Here is a 27540-nt window from a genome sequence, read left to right on the forward strand (position 1 = left end):
GTCTTAATTTGGCTGTGAAACTTCTTAGTTTTTCTTCAGTAAAGAAAATGAAGATTTTTAAAAGCTTAGTTCGCTTGCTACTTCATTTTGTGGTATATGAACTTTGAAAGAAAGTGCTTCTAGAATCAAAATAAAACTGGGTAACAAAGCTAGTGATTTTCAAGATTTTGCATATGTCTCACTTCATATGGTATTTCCACACAAGTGTAAATGCAAGTTTCAAGATGCTAAAAAAAAACCACCAACCCAGACAAAACCAAAAACCCTCCCTCAGTTTAAGATAATGAGGTAGTCTGTCAATTTCACACTCAATGTTTTGAAGTTTGTTTTAAAACCAAAGACACTTTTGATGAATCAGACATTTGGACAGGTCATTTCACTGTAGAATGTGGTCCCTCCATTTTTATTTTTAACAAGTTTAAAATTGCTTATATAATGCCCTAAGGATACATCTGAATTGGGTAATTACCTTCTGCACAATTCAGTTAACACTTCTTTTAAAGCACTGAAAGAAATACAAAAACATTTTGGTATTTTAATTGATAAACTTCTGTGTTGTTTGCTCAACACTGTTGTAGAAAGCAACTTCAGTTGTATGTTCTTTTGTCTTAACTTGTGTGCTACTTTAGGAGCCTCCCACCCAATAAGGTAGATATAAGGATATCTTGGATAGCTGTTTGAGCATTTTGAATGTTACAAGGCTTTAAGAAAAAAGTAGGTAGATAATGAGATGAGGTAATTAAAATGTATCCTAACACATAAAAGGACAGAAGAAAATTGCATGAGTAAGCTTAACTTGGACAATTCCAAGCTCTCTAATAGGTGTTTTCTGTATATATATAATTTCTTTAGAGGGTTTACAGGCACACAGTGTTTGTTATTTTCAGGAATATCTTACATTGTTAAAAATGAAGATACTCTTCTTTGGTTTGAAAAAGTTCTCGTTGTTTCCCAGGGGCTTAATTCTCAGCTTCTACCATTTCTCCTGTTAGTTATTCTTGCTCTTTGCTATTTAGAGGCAGGCCTTGTTTACTTAATTATGAAGATCTTACTGAAATCATGAGATCTGCTCAAGAATTGTGGAGTGAGCTTTAGTGCAAATATACATTAGAAACTTTATACTCCAGACTTCATATTTGACTACCTGAGGGCTTCAGGTTTTTACTGTCAGTACTTGCACTCTTATTTCCCAATTTATTCAAATATTTGTTGCCTAGTAATATGTATATAAGTGAGTTTGCTTTTTTTTTTCCCCACTTCTGGCTGGGAGCAAGTGATGATAAGATGAGACTTAGAAAAAATACCTATACTTCTACTAAATTCTACTATAATGAACCATTTTCAGTTTCTGAAGGGGAGCTGTGAGTGGGAATCATCAGTGCATTTGGTCAAGGTTTGGGCAAGTTTCACATTCATCTTATGGATTGTTTGTTTTTATATATGCTATTGCAAATGAGAATGATTTAAGTTTTGTAAAGTGTATGTGCAAGCCTTCGTTCATGGAAATAGCAGCTTACATTACAGTTACGAACACTGAAATGGAACCAGAGCTAAAACTATTGCTGAAAACAATACTGTCATCTTTTCAGACAAGCTTTGTAGTGATGATGCTACACAGTGTCTTTTTTTTTTTTGTCTTTTTTTTTTTTTTTAAATCCCAGTCAGCTGCTGTTTCCAAGTGTGGGGATTTCTCAAGGTGCCTACATGCTACTGCTGCAGTATCCCCTAGCCTCTTGTGCCAGTTTTGTTTTCTCTGGTGTAGAACAGAAGTGTTACTTGCTGCTGAAATGTTATTAAAAAAAAAAAAAGTTCAGCTAACAGAAAGATGAAGTGTTTAGAAGTGGATTAGTAAAATTTAACTCTATACTATCTAAAAGGCATTTGGTCATTATCATATGCTAACTTGAGCATTTCAAGTTTCTCTCCCCTGCAAGGAGAAACTTAAGGGGGTAGAGGGTTAAATGCAAAGAAGGATGAATTGAGACTTTGCCTTTATCGAGATGACTGGGAAAACCAGATGGTATTGATTTCCTTCCCTTTCCCCCCTTCTGTCTAATGTCTTTTGATCATCGAGGACAACTAAATCTATAAAAAAAACTTCTGAAAAATCATAAAAATGCGGCTAGGTCTATGTGAGATTGTATGAGGTACTTTTTTTACGATGATGCTTCATATTATTTACAGATGAAGTCTAGTGTACGTGAGCTTTCAAATTAACATTGATGGTCTCTATAAAGAGTGTGCATGGGTAAATGTACTGTTTTTAAAGCTACTACCACTTGTCTTTCTGTTTCTGTAATATTTTATTATACTTTCACTGAACATTAGTAAAAGTGACTTTCCTCCCTTGCAACCCCCTTCTCCTTTCCTAAAATTTCAGTTGCTGAAGGGCACAGTAAATACTGTGATGTTGTTTTACTGTTGTTGCTTCACAGTTTGATGATGATGATGACCATAGTGGTGTGTAGAATTTATTTTCACAGCATTTCATGAACAGTGACACTCTCATTTGTTAATGTATCTCATCATTGCAGTATTATTATTTTGCATAATTGTTCTATCTAATTTATTCAAGGGGCCTGACATGTTATGGTCTTTTAAGTATGTGCCTCTAGGACTTGAGGTTGTTGCCATATGGTGAGATAGTGCTGCATGACAACCTTTCAACAACTGAAGAATTCAACAGTGAAATAAATATGATAATTGTAAGTGTTCAGTGAAATCTTACACTTACCACTTTGACTTGTCTTTTTCCCCTTGATGCCAAGATGACCACTGCTTGCAGACAAGCCAGGTTGAAACAGGTGTTCAAGTATTGCATCAGATATGTTAGAAATGTGTTGATGATTTTCAGTTGTCTTTGTATGTGTAACTTCATTCTCAAGTGAGAGTTCAGTTTGACTTCAGAAGTCTCTAGGGGCACTTCTTTTGTGTGATCAGTGATTTACCTACCAGGTTGACACTCCAGTTTTCCACACAGAAAACAAGTTAGGAGGTATCCCTTCTGGTTAGCAACTGAAACAGTCCAATCAAGCAAGTTTTGTTACCTTTCTTCACTGCCCACCCGTAGTAAGTACTTGCTTTCAAGAGGTTTGCACCTATTGAATTGCCAGAGATTCTCAGGGTAGAATGTGTAACATTTGGACCATGAAGTCTCTTAGCTAGCATCTTAGCTGTTTGCCTGTAAGAGGTAATGTTTTCACATCGTTTTAATCTTTTTTTCTTTTTTTAATCTTTTAATCCTTCTCTGTAGCCTACCCTACCCTCTTCAAAATATTTCTAAACTGCAAGTAGCCCTTCTCCCAGGAATTTCTTACTACTGTCTGAATCTTTGGAAGAACATAGGCCTGGAAATGGGGAACTTATTCTTTTTTTTTTTTTTTTTTTTTTTTTAAGGTACATCTTAAACTTCCCAATAGGTGTTGGCTCATTGGAGTATCTTGATAAAATAATTCTTCAGCTTCACTTTCTTTCTCTTGCACACAGGCATACACACACTTACTTAAATTATAGCTGATGGAAGAGTAATCTAGACTCTTCATTGTGGGTGTGGATCCTGGGTTATTAGCACGGAGCTGAGACTCTAACTAAGGTTTAAGATGGACATGAGTACTTTGCAATTCAGATACAACACTCATTTATATTAACTATTTTATATGAAAATGTGACTTAGAAGTGTTAACCTGGTTTTGTTCATGAAATAAAATACAGCCAAGTAACATTACAGATGAAGAGAGCTGTAGAACTTGGGCATCTTTATTCTCTTGGTTAAAAAGCCATAGACGATCAAAATTCTGCTTCTCAGTGCTGTGGATTTGGAAGACATGAGGACAAAGTACTTAAAGAGATTAGCTGAGAGAGATGAAAATAAAGGAATAGGTACAACTATAAAATCATTATCAAGAAATCCACTGTAATCTTTCAGAGGTCCGGTTCATATTCTTTCTGATCTGCTAGCATCTTCTGTTTGCACCTCTGGAGGTGATTTATGGTTTGTCTGCTGCATGAATGCTGAAGTTGGGAATAGAGACATTATCATGATTTTTCTTCAAGTAAATTTGCCTTGGTATGGCCATAAATTGATTTTATAATTGTATGTTTACAGAGAACCTAGTATGTAATTTTTTGTACCTCTTATTTTTGAAATTTTTCACTAGGAAGAGGAATCTGTAGGCCTATTTGATTTTTTTTTTTTCCCCCTTTTGGTTTTCAATCTTATCACTTTTAATCTTTGGTGTGTTTCACGGTCTTTAACTTCAAAGTGTAATTGCAATGATGCAGCTGCTTAATGGATTAATACGTTTAATATTTTCCCCCTAAGAGCGGTATTTCTTCTTTGCATCTATAATTGGATCGTGCTGCTGCTGTCCCCAACGGAAACGCCAGGTTTCATATTCACCATACACCTGAGCACACGCTTACTCACTTAGTAATCTTAATTTTTTTTCTGGATTTATCAAAATTGAATTGTATTCCACGCATTTTTTGTGCTTGAATTTTATTGCAAAAGATGCGTGAGGGGAGATGCCATCTCGTGCCTCTGCTGTGCTGAGCTTTCGGATTCAGGCTGGGTCTTTGTATCCCACTGCTGCATGTCTCGAATATTAGATTTATAGTACTTCAGAGCCCAGCTCCAGGGCGATATACAAAGATACCACAGATTTGGGGGGGGGGGGGGGGAATTGCTTTTGTAGCAAGGGTTACTTGTTGCTGCTCTGTGCACGTTCCTGCAGGCGTGGCCTTTATTTTCCGCGCTGGTAGTGACTACAGGCACCGCGGCTGCTGCAGAACGCTGCGCATCCCATCTCTCACTCTGCAGGCAGGCGGGAGGTGAGTAATTTTTCATTGTTGCTGCATCTGAAGGATTCCCCTTTCCCTCCCTACACTACCTTGGCCCCTTTAGGAAGATTTTCATCTATTAAACTTTCCCTTCTCTGTTGGAAGAACTAAATCTCTTTCAGCATTTCCAGGCTGGTGATCTAATTTGACAGCTCGTCGGTGATGTCTATTCCACTTCAAAGAGGCAGGTAGCCTCAGGCTAGCCAGCTGCATTGTGGATTCTGCAGATTTGGCTTGCTGTTCCTGCTGGGTGTCATCTGTCTTCTTAGTCTTGCGGTGGATAATTTTTGTCCTCCCTAGCATCATCTGCCTGAGCAGTTTCTGCCTGGCAGGCCTGTCCGTCCAGGTTGAGCATCAAATACAGTAGCCGCACAGCTAATCTGACAAGGCACTCCTCCAAACAGCGCAGCCCCAGGCCTGCTTTGGCCAGCATCGGCATCGCGGCCCGCAAACTTCCAGCCATCACGATTGCGGTCTCGGTCTCCCATCACGGGCGCAGCCCATGGACTTATTCTGCTGGCGCAAAGTACGTCCCCCGCCTCGCCCTCTTAAGGGCCGTCGCTCCGATTGCTCCCATCCCGGCAGACGTCTGCCTCAACAGGTTTGGGTTTCCCTGCCTGTTGCCGGCATTTGACTCGGACACCGCCACTTGGATGAAAGAATCCTTTAGTGGATTATCATCGCTAGACAGCCCATGGGGGAAATGACAGGACTCGGCACATTCATCTGAAGATTTTGCAATTCGGAGTGCTGCTAACGCTAATGGGAAGTGGCAGGGTGATCCCTAAAAGAGAAAGCGGGTTCCATTGCATGGCAAAAGTGACAGAGGTTGTTTAGCCTATCTTCCAAAAAAATACATGATGACTACATATGTTGATTTTCATGCTCCAAGCCATAGCTATTTCCATATTTTTGTGACTTGATGACTACTTCCTACAAACTGACAGGTTAGGGGCTCCACAAGTACTGTCTTTTTATAGCCATCACCTCCATAAGTCCTCCTTAATTTTTTTAAATATGTTTTGAGAACAAGCTTGATGGGGCACTGAGAGTAAGCAAGGGGAAAAAAAACAAAAAAAACAAAAACCAGGCATAAATGCAGCGCATAAAGCATATTCTTTAAAAAAAAAAAAAAAATTTCAAACAAAGAGGAGAAATGGTTTCAGGACAGTAGTCCTAGAAACCGACGCACTTACCTGTCACAGGATTTGCCCTTGCTGCAGTCCCATAATTCCAAACCTGACATTACTCATGATGTAAAAACTCTTTCCTAGAAATGCAGTAGTTATAAACCCCCTTAACTACCAGATTTCCTCCTAGCAAATAAAAAGATAGCTGGAGCACAGGGCTTAGAGGGGGAAATAACGTGTCAGGGACACTAGGAAAGGATAGCAGCTAGGCTGTAAATGGATAAAATTAACATTTGAACAATTATACCCCTAATTATTAATGATCATCAAGCCAGCTGGAATATCCTATAGATATTATTAATATATGAGCACTAGTGTATTTTACTGGTGATTGTCAAGTGCTTACGTGCTTTGGATCCAAGTGGAAAAATATAAATACTAATCTATAGGATGCAAGAGGTGGTTACTTTGGGGAAAAAAGATATGTGAAAGGGAACAGTATTTTTTTAATAACAATTCTTACTTCTGCTGATTGCCTATTTAATGTAATATTTACAGACTATGTAACAGTGAAGGAGTGAAAAACTATTTTAGATTGTATGTTTATGCTGAATTTAATAATAATGTTAGTTGAAGTATCAAACACTTCCCAATGTAAGATTCATTTTATTATTTATAAAGATTCTAATTATATTTTGACTGATTGGGGGGGAGAGATTGTTTCAACAAAACCAATTGGCTTATTTTTAAGGCTGAGTTTAGAAGATTATATGTATTATCAATACTATAGTGATTTCAGTGAGCAGTTTCTGAGCTTTGATGACGGGACACAGAATTCAGTAATAGGATCAATTTTTGTGTTTGCTGTAATAGCGTCACACAATAAAAAAAGAACCCAGTCTTTTTTCCCTCAGCCAGGCAATTGTTCCTACTTTTAAAAGCTATGCAGAGTAGAACATGGGCAGAACTAATTTCTAACAAAGAAATACATACTACTCCTGTTTTCTACTAATAAAATATTAATTGTTCCAGCTAAACTGGCTCCTTTCAGGTATTCTGGGTCAGGACACTGAAGGCTGCAGCAACTGTAGCAGAATTTGTGGTCCAGTTCTTCCTTCATCGACCGTACACAGACACTGAGCAGTGTGGTGTGTATTGCGAATAAAAAAAAGATGTGTAAAAACCCAAACTGTAGGTGCAATGACCTAAGTAGGATCAAGCTGTTCAAAAAGTTGCTGAGTTTGTGGCATGAAAAAAGAAGTCCCAGAAGATGGTTAATATATTGTATTTTATAAGGGAAGTATATGAAAAAAATCGTAATGCTCTCAAGTGGCGTTAGAAGAAAGGTGTGGGGATTTCATGTCATTTTTGCTTTTTTGCATAGCTGTAAAATAAGACAGCTGCTCTTAATTTTCGTAGCCGTCCTGTCCAACAGTCGTTACCCGCGTTCGCTACACCCGGCAGCACGCTGATGGCTGGGAACGCAGGTCTCCTCTCCTACCACACAAACCGACACACGGACAGGGGCTGGGCTGTCCTTCGCGGGGGTCGTTTGGCTGGTGGTCTGTCTTGGGGAAGGCCGGGCCCGCAGAAAGCCACGCACCGCGTTCTGCCCTCAAGGCGTCCCCGATGCCGCTGCCGCCGCCGGGCTGGGCCGCACAGGGGAACCCCCCGCCCCGGCCCCCGCGTTCTGCCCTCAAGGCGTCCCCGGTGCCGACCCCAGGCGCCAGCAGCCCCCCGCCGTGTGAGGAACGTTCTCCTCGGCGCGGCCGCGGTGTCGGGGGCGGCCCGCCCCGCCCTTCCCTCAGCAACGGCCGGCGCGCGGCGATGACCTCACAGAGGGGCAGCGGGGCGAGGCCGGAAGTTGAGCGGGCGGGGAGGGGAAGGGAAGGGCCGCCGGGCGCCATGAGCGGGGCTGGCCCCGCGTCCCCCAACCGGAGCGGGTCGGCCCCGCCGCCCGGCGATAGGAAGCGGGAGGCGCTGGGCGCCGGCTCCCCGATTCAGCCCATCATAAAGGGTAAGGAGCGGGACCGGCCCGCCTTCGGTACGGGGTGCCTGCGGTTGGCCGAGCCCGCCGTGTTGCGGGGCCGGGGCCGTGAGGGGAGGAGCGCGCGAGCCATCCCTTCAGCCCCTCTGCGGCCCCGCGAAGCGTTCTGAGGTTCGGAGCCAGGCGGCCCCGGGAGGCTTAAGCTGGCTTCTCGGCCCTTGGGGCTTGAAACTCGGCGCAGCTGCGTGGCCTGGTTTGGGGAAGCTGAGCCTGGGCCCCAGCCCTTGCCGCTGGCGCGAAGCTTCTCCTGCTTTTTGCCTCGTTGCCCCCAGCGTCCGCGGTGTGTCCTCGTTAATCCGTCCAGAGGAGCGTTTGAGCTTGGAAGCGTTTTAGCCTGTGCTGGATTTACTGCAGCCATGTCATTCCCCAAATTCGACATAATCCTGCGGGTTTTTTTTGAAGGGGGGCGGGGGGGCGGGGCGCGGATTCAGGGTGTTGAGCAAACCCACGGGGATGCAGTGGGGAGGGAGAGCCAGAAGGTAGCTCCAACAGCTAGGGCAGGAGGAAAAGCAGGACTCTTCCTTTAGATGGCAGTGCCCGTTCAGTATCACTTCAGAGGGCTTGCTGGAACTACACCGTGTATTTCTCGAAATAGTCTTTATTTGCTATGCTATCAGAGCACTTTTAAATTTAATGGTTTTTTTTTTCCTGTATGACAGCTAAGCCTATTCTTCATACTTATTTATGTAGTAAATACTCTTCTTCAAGACTAGGTTTCAAGTCTTTGGCCCTGGAATACAAGTAAACGCTGACAGTTTTCCTTTGTAGTGAGCTTTCCTCTTGTCTCTTGCTGCATAAAACTCCCGCGTCTTAAGCTGTGAATCTCTGTTGAGCTGCAGCGTTTAGTTCTACTCTTTTACCACTGTTAACAGTCAGATACAGAAGCTGTATTGAGGAGGAGGAGGATTGAAACAGGGTACTGAGAGGCAGAGGAGGACGTTCACCTTCACAGAAAAGTGTCTGTGGCACCTGGAATACTGATTCATCACAATTTATTTAAGTTGATGGTTTGCTGCATAGACAAGATAGCCAACAAATGTTATTCTGGTGCTCTTTTGATTTTACATGTGTTTGGTGAGCAGTAGTCCTTCTGGCATTGAAGTATGGTGTGTTACCTTGGGTTGTGTAGTCTAGTATGGAGTGTGAGAGAAAAACTAAACATCCGACTTTTGTTAATCTTCTAGATGTTGGGGAAATCTATTCAAGACTACTGGATCACAGACCAGTAATTCAGGGAGAAATACGTTACTTTGTTAAAGAATTTGAAGTAAGTATTTGTATCTTACTGGGTGCTGTAATCTTCAGAGCTTGAGACTTTAAACAGTTTTAGTGTCTTTTTAGAGATTATAATATGTATGTTATTTTCTTCAGCAAGACTTGATGTGTGTTTCTCATCCAGAATAACTCAATGCACCTATAGCATGTCTGCATCTTTAGTAAACAAGGCAGTAATTTAAGTCTTTTTATTTAAAAAAGTTTTGAAAGAGCCATAAGTATTTTTCCTGCAAAAGGCTGGCAGGAATATTAATGTAGGGGAAAGATGTAGTCCTACCATCTTAGACAAGTCTTATTGGTTCAAGAAAAATATTGTTGACCAGTATAGGTTTACATCTGATTAAGAAATTGCTTTGTGCCTCAGCTGGATTCAGCTAGCACAGTTGTAATTTAATTTTGCTTTAACTTTTGTTCCATGAAAGAAAGTAATATTACTAGAAGAGAAGAGCAACACTTCATGCAAAGCAAGAAAATCATTAAAAATGGGATGAATGTTATCTGATTGGCTGCAAATAAGGCTAAAGTACTGAAGGTGTAAAGATGTTTATATACAACTGTGCTTGGAAAGTGTAAGATGGTTTCCACAAGATGGCAGCAAAAGTTTAGAAAAATAGAGTCTTGTGGCAGCAAAAGGCTATTTCTGAGTAGATTTTCATTCTTACAGAATGTGGAATTTAAAATCCTAAAATTAGTCCTGAAAATACAGTTATACCTCAAACTGCCAGTATGCAGAGCTGATTTTTAACAAGATGACATTAAAATGTCTTCTCCCCCACCCCCCGGATTGTAACTAATAATTCAAGCAGGTCTAATTTGTCTCTATACTGGTTTAGCAAAATATGTATGTGAACTAAACCGTCATCAGATGTGTATTGTAATGGCTTGAGAGTCATGAGGAATGATTTCTTTTCTTTGCCTTCCCTAAATATGTTATAGGATACAGTAAATAGTTTTACATGGCTTTTCATAGGAAGGAAAATTTTAAACTCAGTTTCAGAATTAGAACTCGTATCTTCAGAATTCATATATTTCTGTCATTGCGCCCAAAGTCTTGTTCTGTTTCTTAGACAAATTTTGTATATTCTTAGATCTTTTCTTGAAACTTAATTTCTATTTTATACTTTTAGGGGGAATGTAGCAAAGCAGAGGATTATTTACATTTTTGCAACTTAGAATTTCTTCCAAAAAATTACACTTGTTTCTAACTTTGAGATATCAGATATTTTTTGGTTGTCATAGGACATACACTTTTTTTTTCAGTGATTAGCATCTAGTGTGTAAGGAGTGTAGATTTGTATTTAGGAAGTTTGGAGCCTGTTTAATTAAATAGCTTTACTTGTCTGTAAACAGAACCTCTGTTTCTGAAGATTTAAAATGGGTATGGTGATCCAATTGCCCACGTCATGCGATGAATTATTTTTTTATTATCTAGAATTGCTTTATGATTTTTAACTTTCAGTATAGCAATGCTTATGTGCAACTCTACTCATAACTCTGAAGAGGGCGAAAAGTAGGAAGGAAGCAGGTGGCAGCCTGGAGCAAATTTCGGAATCTTTTTCATTGTCTGAAGCAAAGTGCAGGTGAAATTCAGAGTGGAAGTAGTGCTGTGGCTTCAGAAAAATTTTCTTTTTTTTTTTAATGTAAACAATAAAGCAAGAGCTTGTTCTTCTTATAATTAATCATGACCAGCAGTGAGCCAGAATGACTTCCTCTTTAGTTAGCTGTGTTATGTTATTTTTTAGTCCTGACTTCATTGCTTTACTTCAGTAAAAACAATTTTACTTGCATAGTTTTAACCTCGTACCGTGTTAAATCTGGAAGGTCAGACATCAAGCAAGCAGAATCACTGCTATGTTATTTCTCTGTAACAATTGAGTTATAAAAATGCAATGCTTTCAAGCTCTGTTTCTCTCTGTTGTTTTTGATATGCTGTAAATTATCTATACAAAACAACACATTTTTCCACACAATGTTTTCATTAGTAAATACTAACTTTTCTCACAAGGGCCAGAAGTGTCATTCAAAGTATTCCTGTATTTTAGTGTGGAGAATGGAGCATTACTCTCTTTTTTTTTTTCACAAAACTGGTTTTATCAGTTGTGCTAAATGAGTAACACTTTAATAGACAATGGTATAGTCTTTGAGATAAAGCTGTTAGTTCATCAACTGGGAAACCATCTTATTTTGGAAAGTGGAATTCCTTGTTAGCCACACATTTTCTTTCAATTCTTCTGGCAGGAAAAACGTGGCCTCCGAGAACTACGAGTACTTGAAAATCTAAAGAACACAATCTTTGAAACGAATGAACACGTTCTTCCTAAGTGTGAGCAGGCAATGCATGACAATTTGAATGAAGCATTCAAGAGATGTAAGCACGTAGCTTCTTATTTCCCTTGTTGAATCATTTTGAGGAATGATTTAAATAGTTTGGATTCAAAATATGATTTGAGGAAAAATCCATCCTTGGATAAATTTTCTACCATTTATGTGCTTTGTTCTCATTTCTGTCAGATTTTAAAAGGGAATCCACAGGGGCATTTTTTTTTTTATATCTATTGGTCCAGCCTACGCAGCTCTTGCTAAGGTTACATTAAAGCTTTCTGTTGATTTAATTAAAAGCTATTTCAGCTCAATCTTTTGCTACTCACTTAAAAACAGGATAGTGCTCCATGTTGGCTAAAGCCATGGACAAAATTTCAGTTTTCTTGTTTGTTGCAAGCATGCTGTGGTGTGACCTTCAAGTTTCTTAGTTTTCCTGCAAGAGAGCATAATACTGCCCCCATGATTTAAAACAAAACTTGCTGCTATATAGCTATGAAATGTGCTATTATTTAGTCACAAAGAGGGTAGTAGTAGTAATTGTTGCATGCTAATCCTAGTTGCATCGTTATAACCATCTAATATATCTTTTTATTGCTCAGATTTTAAAAGAAAGTTTAAAATTTGTTGTATTAATTTTTCAGTATCTTTTTTCTTTCTTACTTATTCAACAGGATAGCATCTCGAAAAGATATTTTAGGGGAGTGTGGCTATATAGCTTTAGCTGCCAAATTTACGCAGTTGAAACATGCCAGTGTGGGTTTTGTTATATTTTATGTAGTGCACGTTATATAAGCATTTAATTTCATATCCCTTATTTATATGGCATCTGGTATATGCAGAATAACAAATAGTAGATGATGCTATACGCACAAAACAATTGCAGGAAAAGATGCGAAACTTAAAATTTAGTCATGCAAATAAGGTATATGTTCTAATACCTTCTAAATGAAGTGAACCTTTGATATTGCTCCCTGACTTTCTAATGACCAGCTGTGCAATACATCATTAGCAATAGAATCACAGAATGATTGAGGTGGGAAGGGACCTCTGGAGGTCATTTTGTCCAGCCTACCTGCTCAAGGAGGGGCAGCTAGAGCCAGTTGTCCAGGGCTGTGTCCAGCTGGGTTTTTAATTCCTCTACAGACAGAGACTCCACAACCTCTCTGGGCAACCTGTGCCGGTATTTGACCACCCCTACAAGAAAAAAGTGTTTTCTTGTGTTCAGATGGAATCTCATGTGTTTCAGTTTGTGCCCACTGGCTCTTGTCATGCACTATAGGAAGAGTCTGGCTCCCTCATCTTCATTCCCTTCAATCAGATATTTATTTGCATTGATGAGATTTCCCCCTGGGCCTTCTTTCCTGCAGGCTGAGCAGTCCTAGCTCTCTCAGCCTCCCCTCTTAAAAAAGATGCTCCAGACCCATAATCATCTTTGTGGCCATGCGCTGGACTTTGTCTAGTAAGTCCATCTCTTTCATTTACTGGGGAGCCTAGAAGTGAACAAAATACCACAGGTGCGGTTTCACCAGTGCTGAGCAGAGAGGAGGGATCACCTCCCTTGACCTGTTGACAGTGCTCTTCCTAATGCAGCCCAGGGTGCTGTTGGCCGTCTTTTTTTGCTGCAAGGCCGTGTTGTTGGTCCTCAGAAGATTCCTCTCAGCTCAATTCTCCAGTTGCTCAAGGTCCCTCTGAATGGCAGTGCAACCATATAGTCTTTCAGCCACTCCTCCTGGTTTTGTATCCTCTGCAAACTTGCTGAGAGTGCACTCTGCTCCAGCATCTGGGCCACTGATGAAGATGTTAAACAGTATCGGCTGCAGTGCTGACCCCTGGGCTAAGTCACTAGAGGCTTGCCTCCAACTTGACTTTGTGCTGCTGATCACAGACTTTAGACTTAGCTGTTCAGCTAGTTTTCAGTCCACCTCACTGTCCACTTACCTAACCTGTACTTTGTTGGCTTGTCTATGACGATGTTGTGGGAGACTGTATAAAGCCTTACTGAAGCTGAGATAAGCAACATTGCCTGCTTTCCCCCCATCCGCCAAGCTAGTCACTGCATTATAGAAGGCTATCAGGTTGGTTAAGGGTGATTTCCCATTCCTAAATCCATGCTGACTACTCCCAATCACCTTGTTGTTCTTCATATGTTTGGAAATGCTTCCAGGAGGATTTTTTTCCATCACCTTTCCTGAGATTGAGGTTGGGCTGAATGGTCAGTAGTTCTACGGATCTTCCTTCTTGCCCTTGAAGATAGGAGTTCAGTCTTCAGGAACCTCTCCCAGTTGCAGTGACCTTTCAAAGAGAGAGAGTGGCCTCACAGCGACATCAGCCAGCTCCCTCAGTGCTTGTGGACACAACTTGTCAGGCCCTGTGGACTTAACGTATTTCCAGTTTGTTTAAGTGCTCCCTAACCTGGTCCTCCTCCACCAAGGGTAAGTCGACTTTGCTCCAGACTTTCCCTCTGGTCTCAGGGGCCTGGGATTCCTGAAGGCTGGTCTTTATGGTAAAGACTAAGGCAAAGAAGGCATTGAGTACCTTGGCCTTTTCCATGGTCTTCGTCACCAGCTCCCCTGCCCCATTCAGCAGAGGGCCTGCATTTTCCCTAGTTTTCCTTTTGCTGTTTACATACTCGTAGAATCCTTTCTTGTTGCCTTTCGCACCCCTTTCCAGATTCAAGTCCAGATCAGCTTTGATTTTCCTAGCCCTGTCTCCGCACAATCAGACAGCAACTCTGTACTCCTCCTGGGTTACCTGCCCCTGCTTCCACCTCCTATACACTTCTTTTCTGAGTCTGAAGTCAGTTAGGAGCTTGTTGCCTATCCATGCAGGCCTCCTGCTGCCTTTGCTTGATTTCCTGCTTGTTGGGATGGATCTTTCTTGAGCTTGGAGGAGGTGATCCTTGAAAAGGGTGCTATGTCCCTTCTGTTACCATCATCCCAGACCCTTGGTTTGCCTACCCTATCCCCAACTTCTTTACTTTTTTTATTTTGAGGAGTCACTCCCTCACCTGTCATTTCTGGTTTAAAGCTGGCCCTACCAGGTTGGCCAGCCTTTTGGCAAACGTACTCTTGCCCTGTTTAGTCACGTGGATCCCATCTCTTCCAAGCAGCTGTGGGTGCTCAGAATGGGTCTTATGGGTGTAGAAACCGAAACCTTGCTGCCAACACCAACTGTGCAACCAGCTGTTAACCCCAAAAACCCATGGAGTCCCCCTCACCAGGAAGGATGAGGAGGACATTACCCAGACTACTATGCCTTTGACCACTGTCCCCAGATCCCTGTAGTCATTCCTGATATTTCTCAGGTCACCTCTGCAGTACAGCTGGTTGTCTACATGGAAAAGCAGCAGGGGTTATAGTCTGAGCCTCAGTAGCCTCTCTACAACATGCTAAGTGTGAGCTCCTGGCAAGCAGCAAACCTCCCTAGATGACAAAACATATGGACAGGTGGGGAGCCTCTGTCCCCTGCCATAGGGATTCTGCTACAACTACCACTTGCCACTGTCTTCTGTTGTCCTGAGTGGCTCAGGCTCAGCCACCAGATGCTCCAATGCATGGTGCTACCAGCTCCTTATCAGCTACGAGGGCAGTGAACCTGTTCTGTAACTGGAAGTTCTCAGGGGGTCAGGAGCCTGCCTCCTGCTGTGAGAAGTCACCAGCTTTAAGATGATGATAAATAAGTACGGTATTTCTTGATGCTAGGGTGTGTTAGTGGGAGAAATGACTGCTCTGGGGAAATTGGTTTATTTAATTCTGCATTAATTAAGTGTTAAATAAGTTAGGGGAAAAAAATGCATAGGAATACAGTTCCTATTTCCACTGAGAAGTTTTCCTAGGCTTAGACTCACGAGAGAAGAGGCTGGCTCCAGCATAAAGATGTTCTCCGTGTAAATTGTTTATACTAAATCACTTTTTACATTTGATGGGGAAAAAATAAGACAAAAAAAACCCCAACCAAAACATAGAGCTTGATCACCCATTTCTACTTACTGACATGAGAGTTTTTTTGATGTCTTCTGAGGTGCTGAGTAGTGCACTCTAGCTCGTCAGCAACACTAAGGAGTATGGGCACAAGAGGACCTAGCTGCCTTTCTCTTTTAGGCTTCTAGAACACACAAGGGTTAATCTCGGTGATATGCCTACATACAGTTATCAATGTAAAGTATTTTCTGCAAGTACTGACAAATCTTCTTTGTGCAGAGTTAAGTGACACAGTCGAATATAATCTTTGACTTGCAACAGCCTCATGTCTTTTAAATCCCTTTCAGGCAAATTTCTTTGATTTAGAACAGCAGACTGATCTACTGCAATTTGTTATTTCAGTGCAAGCTGCCAACAATATGATCCATAGACTCCAAGAGAGGGAGCGTGAAGAGAGGAAGGTAAAGGATGGATGGATAGATTTTTATAATGTGTTCTAAGTAAGAGTCTTGTGCTTCTACAGCAAGTTTATCTGTCTTCAGTATAGCGGACCTTAAAAGCATATTTTTCTATACTTCATATACTTTCAGTAAAACATATTTTGGGGTGATTTCTGCACTTATAAAACATACTGCAGTGGCATATATGTTCTCGACTGCAAAGTTAATGGTTCACTAGTTCTTCCTACAATCTCGTGATGTATGGAAACTATTTTTTTTTATTTCCTTTGCTTTATTTCCCCTCCTAGCTAGACTATAATATTTGTAGCACACAGGGAAAGCTTAAACATATAAAAAAATTATTTTCTGTGGAACAAAAATCACCTACTAACCTACCAGAATGGAAATGTAAATCTTTCCTAGTTAGCTGAGAACATTGACCATATTATATATATATTGCTTGTTGAAAAGGAAGTATGTTTTTCACTTGTGGATGGGTTATTTAATGAAGGGCTATATTATAGGAACATGCGAATCATTGGAATCTTTTCAGTTGGCTACACTTTGCTCATTTGAAATACATGTGCTCTCAATCTAAAATTTGGAAAATTATACAAGAAATTAGTTTCATGTTTTCCCATTACTCCTTCATGATTGTGTTCCTGTGTTATCTTTTTACTTGCTAAATGTTAGTTATAATCATTTAGTTCAGAAAAACTGAAGACGTTTCTGTTGACGTCATGCAAAACAGGCTGTGCATTGATTTATGTAAGCTGATAGTCATGTTTTTCTTTCCTTTTTGTAATCAGTGAAGATGGGCAGTACAGTTGCAGTTGAATACTGGTACTGTGCAAACAGCACGCTGCTGAACCCTGACAAAGTTTGCTTGTGTCTAACACTAGTGTAGATACTAACAGAGAGGTTAAGTAGGAGATTCTTGCAGTTCTGCTACTGTGTGTTTGAAGTAAAACTTTAATAAAAAAGTTTATAACTTATAAAATGAACACTCAATAAGAATGGTAACTATTGTTTTTAAAAACATTAGCTGTATTTTTCCATTCTTTTTTCTTTTTTTTTTTTTTTAATACAGTGGCAGAATACTAATAGCTATTCAGGATTTGTAGCATTTCTTTAAGCTTGTATAGTAAAATTTTTTGGCTTGACACTTCCCAAATGTGCATAGTAACAGGCAGGTAACTTTTTTTACATTATAGATAAAAGTTGTCATTGTAGTGCAGCCACTTGAGGAGAAATACTTTTTCCTTACTTTTTCTTTCTGAAATTACGTGCTCTGAAAAAATAATGGAGTTTTGGTAGGGTCTGGTGTCAAGTGATTAGTGTTAGCAGTCCTCAGTGAAATTATCAATTTCTGCTGAATCGAATGAATTTTAAGATTATTTGCTTTACTAATTATCCCTTTTTGCCGTTCCTTTCAGCTGCTGGTATCAGCTAAGGAACAAAAGGGAAATGATGATGTCCCTACCACATTCTCACTTAGGGTATAAAGTAATTTGTGATTACAAGAATGTCATTGAAAGAAGCATTCATGGAATCCTCTGTCTCGTTGAGTAGTCTTCCCACCTAGATCAGTAATATTTAGTTAGTAGTTCAAGCTGTGGATTACTTTAAGCTTATGGGAGAAACTTGAGAAGTTTTCAAGAAATTTTGTAAACCTGGTTTTGTGTACTACTTTCTTATTTTTTTTATTTTAAATATTTTTATGTAGAAGGGTACAGGCTTATACTGGAAGGTACCTAACACTTCTCATTATCTCTTAATTGCTTTAGCATAAACTAGTATGGTAACATTCCTCAAAGCCTGTGTCTGCCTCAAATGGTGGGGGTTTTGGTTTGGGGTTTTTTATGTGTTTTTATTTTTTGTTTGTGTTTTTTAATTTCAAGAAAAACAGCCCAAGTAATACTAAAAACAAAGTTTACTGATAAATTTGATGTTTTTACAAATGTTAATTTTTTGCATAACCAATGACAGTAAAACAAGGATAGAAATAAATACAACCAACTCATGTGAGTCAGTACTGAGTACAAGAAGGCTTTGCTATCTTTCAGGTTCAAGCAGTATGCGCTATGGAGTGAAAAAATGGTTTCATAATCAGATTAGATTTTTTCCAAATAACTAATGTCTGAGCTTAGGTGTTGATATAAAAGGAATATAAAAGACATCACTGCCAAAATATGTAAATTTGCTAACACACCAAAGGGAATTCCAAGAACAGGAATTAATAAGGCAGTAACTATGTTTGTAATTTAGACAAGCTTTGGTTTATATCGAAACCAAATTATGAAACTTTAACTCAAAACTATTTTCAACTTTTTATATGAACATGAAAGCTGAAAGTCTTCCAAATTCGGTGTTGTCTAAATTTCTTATTAAAAAAATTACTCATAAAAGTAGTAGGCATTGTTACAAACATAGAACAGATTCTAAGCTTAGATTGAGTTTCCCAAACCCTCGTATTTATGAAGTTATACTGAAAGACAGAAATGGAGGCCAAGTATTCGGGTTACATGCAAAAAGTGAAGTTTAACAGCTTGCTGTGGCTTATGTTCTGGTGGGTGACTGAAGGAACTTCTAGCAGAACATGTGAAATACTGTTTGCAGAAGAGGTATTGCTGAAAGAATATATAACCAGCAATCAAAACCAGGAAAAAGCTGGAAAAAAGTATCAGTGTGGACAGGAGCTGGAAACCTTATAGGAGGATAGAATTGGAGTTCTGAGTGTTTGGGGATGAGGAGATGATTTTCAGATGAAATGAACAAATGAAAAAAAATCTGTCCAAATTTTGCCAAATTAACAGCCATGTAGAAATACCATTTGTACTACCTTGTAGATCTTTTCAGGTGGGGTAAAAAAATTTTTTTTCTGTACAGTAAGTGATAGTAAGTGCCAGTCAGTAACACAGATAATAAAAGCATAAAGAATAATGTACTGTTGCTGACAGTTAGACGATCTTTTGGATCAAATAGAAATCTACAGCATGGCAGGAAATGTTGCATTGTGTAATGCTTAAAACATTACAATTTATAGCTGATTATTGAGACTCTTTTTTTTGGTTCCTGGCTAAATATTGTACCGATACCATACGATGTCATGATTACCTAAGGCTTCCTCTTGGCTCAGGTCCGTCTGCATGCTTTAGTTCATACGGCAATTTTCCCATGTTACAAAGGTCGTGAGGTTTTACCGAAGAACAAAATGTGTTGTTCTGAAGCCTAAATGTGGTAGCATAATATTGGCTTCTGTCTTGTTATAGTGCACTGGTTTATTTATATAACAAAATACCAGAACAACTTTGTAGACACTTCTTTACTGGATGAGGAGAAAGTGGAAACTTACATGTTTTCTGAGGTGGCTGTGTTGGGTTTATTAGGTGCTGTTTTCTAATTTATAATTAAGTCTGACTGAAAGGGCTTGTGTTCTTTCTGTTTGGTTGGTTTTTTTACTTGTGGGTTTATACTATAGTTTTACAGATTTGTTTGTTTTAGCAGTCATTTGAAATGATAAAAGGTAGAAATTAAAATTAGGCTATACTCTGAAAAGTTGTTCTATGAAAGTACACTGATTTTCATGTTTGTATGTGCTATTCTTTGTGATATTTTTGTTAGTTTACAAGTTAACAGTTTTTCCAGTTGGCAGGCCTGGAAACGAAAGAATGAAACCTAAAAAACAAGGTGTCTGTTTCTGGTTTTTTTAATCATTACCAGCAATCCAAAATTTGTAATTAGAATTTTTCAGCAATTTGGGAGTTCTGTAAATCTTTATTTTAAGTGTTTTGCTGACTGTGTATGGGCCAGAATTTATTGCAATTTATCTTTTACATAGTTGGGTTGGTCTTGCAAAGTTACAAGTTTAAAAAATAATGAAAATTAACACTGAATTACTATTCTTCCAATTTTTTTTTAATTTTTTTTTAAAGGAGAAAAAGGGATTATTTTCTCATGCAACTATACCTGTAGTTTCAAGCATGCAGGCATTATTTCGTTCTTCATGACAGTAAAAAATATTTTAACAGGTCAGAAGTTTTTTATTACCACTGCAAGTGCTTTCTGGACTTGAGGAAAAAAAACATTCTTCTACCTTCCTGAAATATGAATATGTATTTATTCAGAATGCATGTTATATTTTCGTATTCTGTGATAAGACCAAAGTGCTTCATAACTGACCATCAGTATGCAAAGGCAATTTCAAGTTCTTTAGTCTCTTACTATGTCATATGTCACCTACGGGGGCCCAGCTACTGAAGGTCTTTGGATTATTGTTTGACTTGGAAATTAAGATATTTGACAGGAGTCATTGACTTGATGAATTCAGATTTATAAATATATGTATGTATACATAGAAATGACAGTGTTACTCTTTTCAGTCAACACAATAACCAAGCAGATAAAGGGTGTGTTTCTGTTCTGTATTCCTTTGAAACAGCTGACTAAAAAAAGCATGTAAGAATAATAAACTTCTAATATTAAAGGTAGTTATAGGCATTAGTTATCTAGAACTTAATTGTTCAATGTATAAGAAACTGGAAGTACGTCTCCACCATCAGGGTAAATGCCATAAGCAAAAGGTTTTCATTCCTCTCTTTTTGCTTGCCTGGGGAATACATCAGATTAGGGAAACTGTAGAGATTGATCCCAGAATGTTCTGTAGCTCTGTAATACCAAGACTGTCTTCTGAGTTGGGATATGTGAATTAGATTTTTTTTTTTAAGTAAAAAGATATTTTATCATACATCTCTAATATTGCAAAACATGGACTACTTTGCATATGGCCAGCTTTTTTTACCTTGTACGTACAGATTACAATTTTGGAGGACTGTTAATTCCTTAGAATATATTTATTCTCTTAGGAGTGAGGGTTTGTTTGTTGGGATTTTTTTTTAAGCCTAAACCACTGAGGCAAGGTAACATGTTTGAGGTTGCTCAGAATGCTGTTAAACATTTCCTGAATACAAAATTTCTGAGAACATGCAAAAGCTGGAGCGTGAATTACTAACAGTTATTGTAGTCATGATAACTTGTTTTTAACTTATAAAAGAAGTATTAGAGTTTTGTGTATACCAGCATCACTGAGGTGGTACAGATCTCTAGAGATTGATCATTCTTCTTACTGTTGTCGTACTTGATTCAGCAAGCTGTAGGAGTTACCTAGAGCCTAAACTTTTTGTTTCAATCTTCAGTTCATATTTAGCAAGAGAAGGTATGTATTTCAAAGATTGTTACTCTTAAATGATGTTCACGTGCTCTTTTCTACTCAGCATGAGTTTAAATGTGCAATGAATTAATGCTTCATAACTAGAGATCCTGACGCTTAAGAGAGCAACACCAATTTGTATTAATACTTAAGTTGATTGAGGTTATTTCTTCGGTTTTAAGTAGTCAGGCTTTGAGGAGTGAGAAATGTAATATGACATTGGAATGCTTCCTAAATAACAAATTGATGGAAAATAACCTGAAGTTCTGTAATCTTAAAATGAAGTTGTTATTTTCCTCACTGTTACAAAATTGGAAATTAATTTGCCAGGCACACTGTCAAATTCTACATGTATTGTTTTCTGGAAAACAAACTTTTTGCAAATGTATAAATTTGGAAATCATGAATTGATTGTATAAAATATACTCAGTATTGTCTCTACAGATCACTAATATACATAATTATGTTGACTTTTGGAAACTGTTTGCTTTATGAGAGTGACTTTTGATTTAACCAATACAAATCCATGCCAAGATATCTATATGTCTAGAAAAATTTTATATTTTAAAGATTTTTCATGACTGCCAATGGCATATTTAACAAGAGAGATTATTCATCTGCCTATATGGACCTCCATGCTTTCTAGCTGTGCTGCCACTACAACTACAGTTAGGACACAATATTTTTTGCATAGTGTCTTGATTTCATTAGTTTTTCCTCCTGTGTGTTATGGTCAATTGAATAAACCAGTGAAGCTAACAGCGCTGGATATGAAGAGGATGTGGTAGGAGTGGAGAACATTGTGGTAAGAAAGCACAATTTAGGGCAAACCTGAAGGGTACTTGCACAGCTACAGTGTGAGAGTCATCTTTCTGTGCTGAGAAACTGAATCTTTTTGTGGCTGGAGGGCTAGGTGTCGATGTCCTGCGTGTGAGCATGTGTCCTCAAAAGACTGTTAGTGATGTTCTGCTATGCAAAAGGCTGTAGCACAGTAGCAGATGTTATGTTATGAGACAGCGGAGAAGGCTTGGATGAGGGGAGCCTTGTAGTACCTTAGCTCCAGGGATGGTGTCTGTTGCAGCTTGGGTCTTGCAGTTGGATGTGGGCATAGGAGGAACCTGTCTTTGGTCAGGATTTCTCTCTCATATTGTTCTATGATGCTTAATGAGATTGAAGTGCCCACTGAAGCTTGTCCCACAGCAATAGCATTCGTAGGTCTCTCCTGTGTGGATCCTTTAACTTCTAATAAGAAGAAAGTTTACGCTGCAACACACGCTTTGGTTGAAAGATCTGTGTCCTAAGGCACGCATCCATTAAGAATCACACTTTGTTATTTTTGCTGTTCACATGGCTATTCATCTGGTAGGAATAGCAATACTGGTTTCAAGATTACGACTGTCTCGCACACACAAACATATCCACTCAGCAGCCGTAAGTGTTAATGATCTGGAGGTGCTGCCGAGAACAGTTGAGTTTGAATTTGTTTTCTAGGAAGCAGAGCTGCAGTGCACTGAGCTTCTACAGTGGGGTTTTCCAAATCGTTACCAGGGTGGGAGAGTGAAAACAGTATTCAAGTCCTTGGTGTCTTTTACTTGGTATTTCTTGTCATTCTTATTTGCTTGGTCTAGCATATCTTAATTTTTTTTTCTGTTTTCTGAAGTGATTATTCATATCTGCAACTTTTTACTTTGTTAAAGGTGTAAATTGCAATTATATGGAGTTACTTTATTTCCAATGCTGCTTGCATTTATGTATTTAAAGAATAAGCACTTACAGCAATTGCTTCTCAGTAGTCAACTGTTTAAATTTGTCTTTAGGCATAGATTAGGCAATGTGCATAGCCTGGCTGCTAATATCCCTTTATTTCACAATGTCACTTCTCTTGTGCCAGAACAAACTAAAGACTGATTGACCGGGGGAGAAGAAAAGACTTAGACCACAGATTTTTGGTAAACTAAACTTCACTATCTCATGGTCCAGAAATGTCTTAAGTTGTTTTCCCAGGTAAATCATTTTATGTCCTTGGGTAGGAATGGCACAGTGGAAAATGAAAATAGAAAGTAGCACCATGAGTTTCATGTTCCTTGCAAACTGTTCATGTTGTGAGGAGCATGGGTTAGTGTAGCTGAAGTGTGGTTTGGGTAGGTGCTGCATAGTCCTGTCAAAAAGTGTGTGTGATGCACCGGCTGTTTCAAAACTTTTTTGGATATGAAGTAGTGTACTAGTGGAACTATTTATATACACTGGTGTATTTTGTTAGTAGCTGATACTGCATCCCTTGGCATAATGTTATCATGTATATAAAATGCTGCATGGCAAAACTAGTGTATTTAACCCACAATTTGTGATCTTGAAGAACAACGCTTTGAGAGTGTTGAAGAATACATAAATGGGTTCCCATTGCCTCAAGGTGACAAAAATGCCAGATGTCTATTAAAGCTGTATGATAGTATTTATTCCTACACAGAAGTACTGTACATAGAGAAGAGTCATTGCTGATATATTAAAAAGGAGAAAAAAAAGAAAAAGAATGAATCTTTTTTGCTGGAAAATGGAGCAAATGCAAGAACAACTGCCTAGATTTATTGTGACTTCAGCATCTATAATATAAGGAGGCCAGACTGTTAATAATGTATGCAAGAAATCCACAGAAGTACATCTCATTTCGACATGAATATTGGATGTGTGTATGATCTCTCTTTCTCAATAGCTAGATTTATTTTTTTTTATTTGGGTGATAAGAGAATGAAAGGAATCAGGCTTACCAGAAGCCAAGCAGTATGAAAGTATGAGGGGAAAAATAACTTGTTCATAAAGTAAAACATTAATTACAGTAAAAGCTAGCTAGCTAAAGCAGAAACACTAACTGCCAGTTTCAAAACATTGAATATCTATGTTGTTATATTCTATTTCACTCTTTTCCTTTTTGTATTAGAGGCTTTTCATCAAGACTAGTATCTGATGACTATGCTGAACCTATGCATTGTGGTAAAATAGAAATGTGGCTTGTTTCTAGTTTTAAAAATGTATTCAAGAATGTAGAAAATTCATTTGTTGAAACAAAAGTGACTTTCAAGGGGAAAGTAGCAAATGTCAAGAAAAGAGGAGCGATATGTTGAAGGATTGGCTGACATATAATTTACAGGAGTTTTATTAACCATCATAATTAGTTGTGAAACATAGAAGCATTCTGTCTACACGGATTTGACAAAATCTCAAATGCTGTCTTGAGTGTTGAAGTGGATCCTTTAATCTCTGATAATTCATATGTACCTAAATAATAGACATACATAACTCTCTAAAATTTAGTCTAGCACTCACAAATATGGAATATAGTGGGCCTAGTGTTTACCTCATAACTCAGACATTTTTAGTTTGTATCATATATAACATAGGCCTGCCTGTACTTACAGTGGACGCCCTGAATCTGTTAGTGTCAGTAGGCAGCTTCTTTCTGTGTGAATACAAGAAAAGAAGAAGCAGGGGGGGGGGGGGGGGAGCTGTGTCCATTTGCTGATTTGGGGGGGGGGTGTCCCCCATAACTAAGGGGGCTAAAAACACTGAATGCTGTGTTCCCAAAATCAGAAGTTCATTTTAAAAGAAAATCTTTGTGAGCTAATACGGATTTATATCAGCTACTTACAGTACTTCTGACATTGTCAGTAATCAGAGGAGCAAATAATGCAACAAGTACGATCTTTAGAAACCAACAGAAGCAAACGAGGTGAGCTAGTAACTTTAAAATGTCTTTCCATTTATTTATTTAATTATTTTTCACAAGGCTGTAGCATAGAAAAGCTATTGTTGCCAATGCTATCACCTTAATAGTATCACAGACATTTTACCATTTGTTTTGGATTGACTATAAAAATAAATGTTTTCTTTTTAGTTTCACCTTTTCATATGTTTCCTTGCTAGTTTCACTTTACTGAAGTAAAAGTCCAGTTTCTCTGATTCTTTAACATTACGTAGGTCTCATTAAACCCTCTGTTTTAATATGGAAATTATATTAAAACTTGACATTTTCCTCCTCTCAGCTTCAGGCGGACAAGCTGATGGCTTGTGAAGAGAAGCGCATTGCCCACTGGGAGGAATTCATGAAAGAACAACAAAACAAACAAGCAGAGGTGGATGAAGAGCACAGAAAAGCTATGGAGCGCCTCAAAGAACAGTATTCTGAGATGGAGAAGGAACTGACCAAATATGTTTCTTTTTAAGACCTTTCCTTTTTAATAGTGCTGGGTTTGTGCCAATACTCGGTTGCTTCTGACTTAAATTGAGATTCTTTTGGAAAGCTGAAACACGTAGGAAAAAAAGGAGAATTTCCTCTACAGGTTTGGTATGGGAAGAAAAGGTTGCAAACTTTCAACTTAAGTGCCTATCTGTGCTTGTTTTCTTCAGGGCAGGTGGAATGCCAGTGTTTCTTCATTTTTTTGAAGGTGGAACTGGAAATTATGTTGTGTGACTACATCAGCTCAGGGACTTGCAAACTGGAATTCTCTCCTATCTGCAGAGAGTATTGTCTCATTTGGGAAAACAGAGACTAATGTAACATTTAACTGTCCCAGTGTGCAGCCACAGCCCTTTCCCAAAAAGTAGGTGTAATAGGTTCCAGTCATAGTTAGCTGAGAATTCAGTGGGAAAACCATAAATCCCATTCACAGATTTCAGGAAAACCAACTTGTTTTATGGAATATTTTACTTTGCAGCTTTAGCAATGAAAGATCTCAACAAAATTTTAAATGCAGTTGCAATTCCAACTTTTGGGTTGTATGTTCAGTGTTATGAAGTAGAGTTGATATTTAAATGGTTTTTGCTAACATAAAAACGGATAAGTGAGCTTGGACAACAATTTCTTTTCTCTCCCTGTAAATGTCTCAGGCCTCTCCTTTTAAGCTTTACTGTTCTAAGCAAAGCCAAAACAAGCTGAAAAGTAATCACGAGAAGCATATCAGTCTTTGTATTAGCTTTGTAGCTCGTACAGTATTTACCTTAAGTATTTGACATGCTGTTGGTTTACTTAGAGTAAGCTTGTCAGAACTTTGTAAAGCAATTGAGGAAAGATTTTTCTTTATCAGCATAACAAATGAGCAGATTAGTGGTAAAACACCTGTAGTACTGATGTGCTTTCTTACTGTTACTCTAACGGGGTATGTGAAACTCCTGTATCACTTTATTTAAAACTTGCAGTTAACAGCAGCGTAACTGAAGAAGTTAACTTAACCAGTTCATTAACCAAGCAAAATGAGACATAGTACCTTAATGAAATATGGCACAAGCTAACTGTTAGTACAGGAAATATCTTTCCATAATTTAGTTGGTGTCCAATATAGAACGGAAACAGGTAAAAATAAACAGAATTTACCCTTTACCTGTATTGCAACAGTAATATGCCAACAATGGTTGCTTGTGTAAGTTTATGGCTTGGTGTCAAGGCTCCATTCCTGGCAGCATGTTGATAGTGTGATTAAAGTTAGTAGAGGAGATGGAATAAGTATTTGAGATTTCTTTCAATAACACTGAATTCCTGCCAAGATGCTCTGCCCACTACTGTAGGCCCAGCAGCTCCATCAATCATCATCGTGTATCTGGATTGAAAAGAGGACTTGCCGACACTGGGGCATGCTGGAATGTTGTTAATTCTCTGTTGTGGATGGAAAAAACGTAGATGTCTCAAAAGTATCCCACACATGAAAAATAGGAAAGCCTCTTTTAGAACAACCCCTGTTTGACTAGAAGGTGACCTCTGTAATATTTTTCAGCTTATGTACCCATGATGAATGTTGTAACTAAGCTCAGACTTTCATTTAAAAAGAAAAAGTTAGTTCTTGCCTGTCTTTAGAATTGGGTGTGGAATAGTTTTGATTGTTTTGAGCACAGACTGAAAATGGCTTCTCTTACCAGATTATTTGATGTATATATGCTCAAAGCCCAAATATCTTTATAACAAAATGCATTTAACTGCATACTGAATTAATTTTTATTTTTGCACTGATAATTTTTATTAAGATTTAGATATCTAATTAACTGTGCACTGAAGCTGTAGATTTTAGTATTTTGTCAATCTGAGGGCTCTTAAGCAATGATACAAATGTTGCAAGTTAGATATTCACTGGAAAATAAAGTGGTATTTCCAAAATCATCTGGGATGTGTGCTCCTGATTCTTTGAAAAGCTTCTAAATCCTAACACTGAAAATGTGTTCCACCTTCAGAATGATACAGGTACTTTTATGCTGAAGTTCATTTAAAAACACTTTTCTTCATAGTCTATATGTGCCTGTGGGCCCATTCTTATTCATTGTGGGGACCACGTGAAAACTGTCTGTTGCTTAATTATTTTATTCAGTAACATTCACT

At 38.6% G+C, this 27540-nt stretch overlaps 1 protein-coding gene across 1 annotated transcript; it reads left to right on the forward strand.

Annotated features, from left to right (window-relative positions):
* Positions 1-7848: 7848 nt before the first annotated feature.
* On the forward strand, positions 7849-27324 carry BLOC1S5 (biogenesis of lysosomal organelles complex 1 subunit 5). Its single transcript, XM_075052479.1, has 5 exons — positions 7849-7986; positions 9201-9283; positions 11530-11659; positions 15936-15994; positions 25220-27324. Exons 1-5 carry the CDS (start codon positions 7875-7877, stop codon positions 25397-25399), a joined length of 564 nt encoding a protein of 187 aa, XP_074908580.1. The 5' UTR covers positions 7849-7874; the 3' UTR covers positions 25400-27324.
* Positions 27325-27540: the final 216 nt, after the last annotated feature.

This window comes from Buteo buteo, chromosome 20 (genome assembly GCF_964188355.1).
Source record: "Buteo buteo chromosome 20, bButBut1.hap1.1, whole genome shotgun sequence".
NCBI classification, from domain to species: Eukaryota; Metazoa; Chordata; class Aves; order Accipitriformes; family Accipitridae; genus Buteo; species Buteo buteo.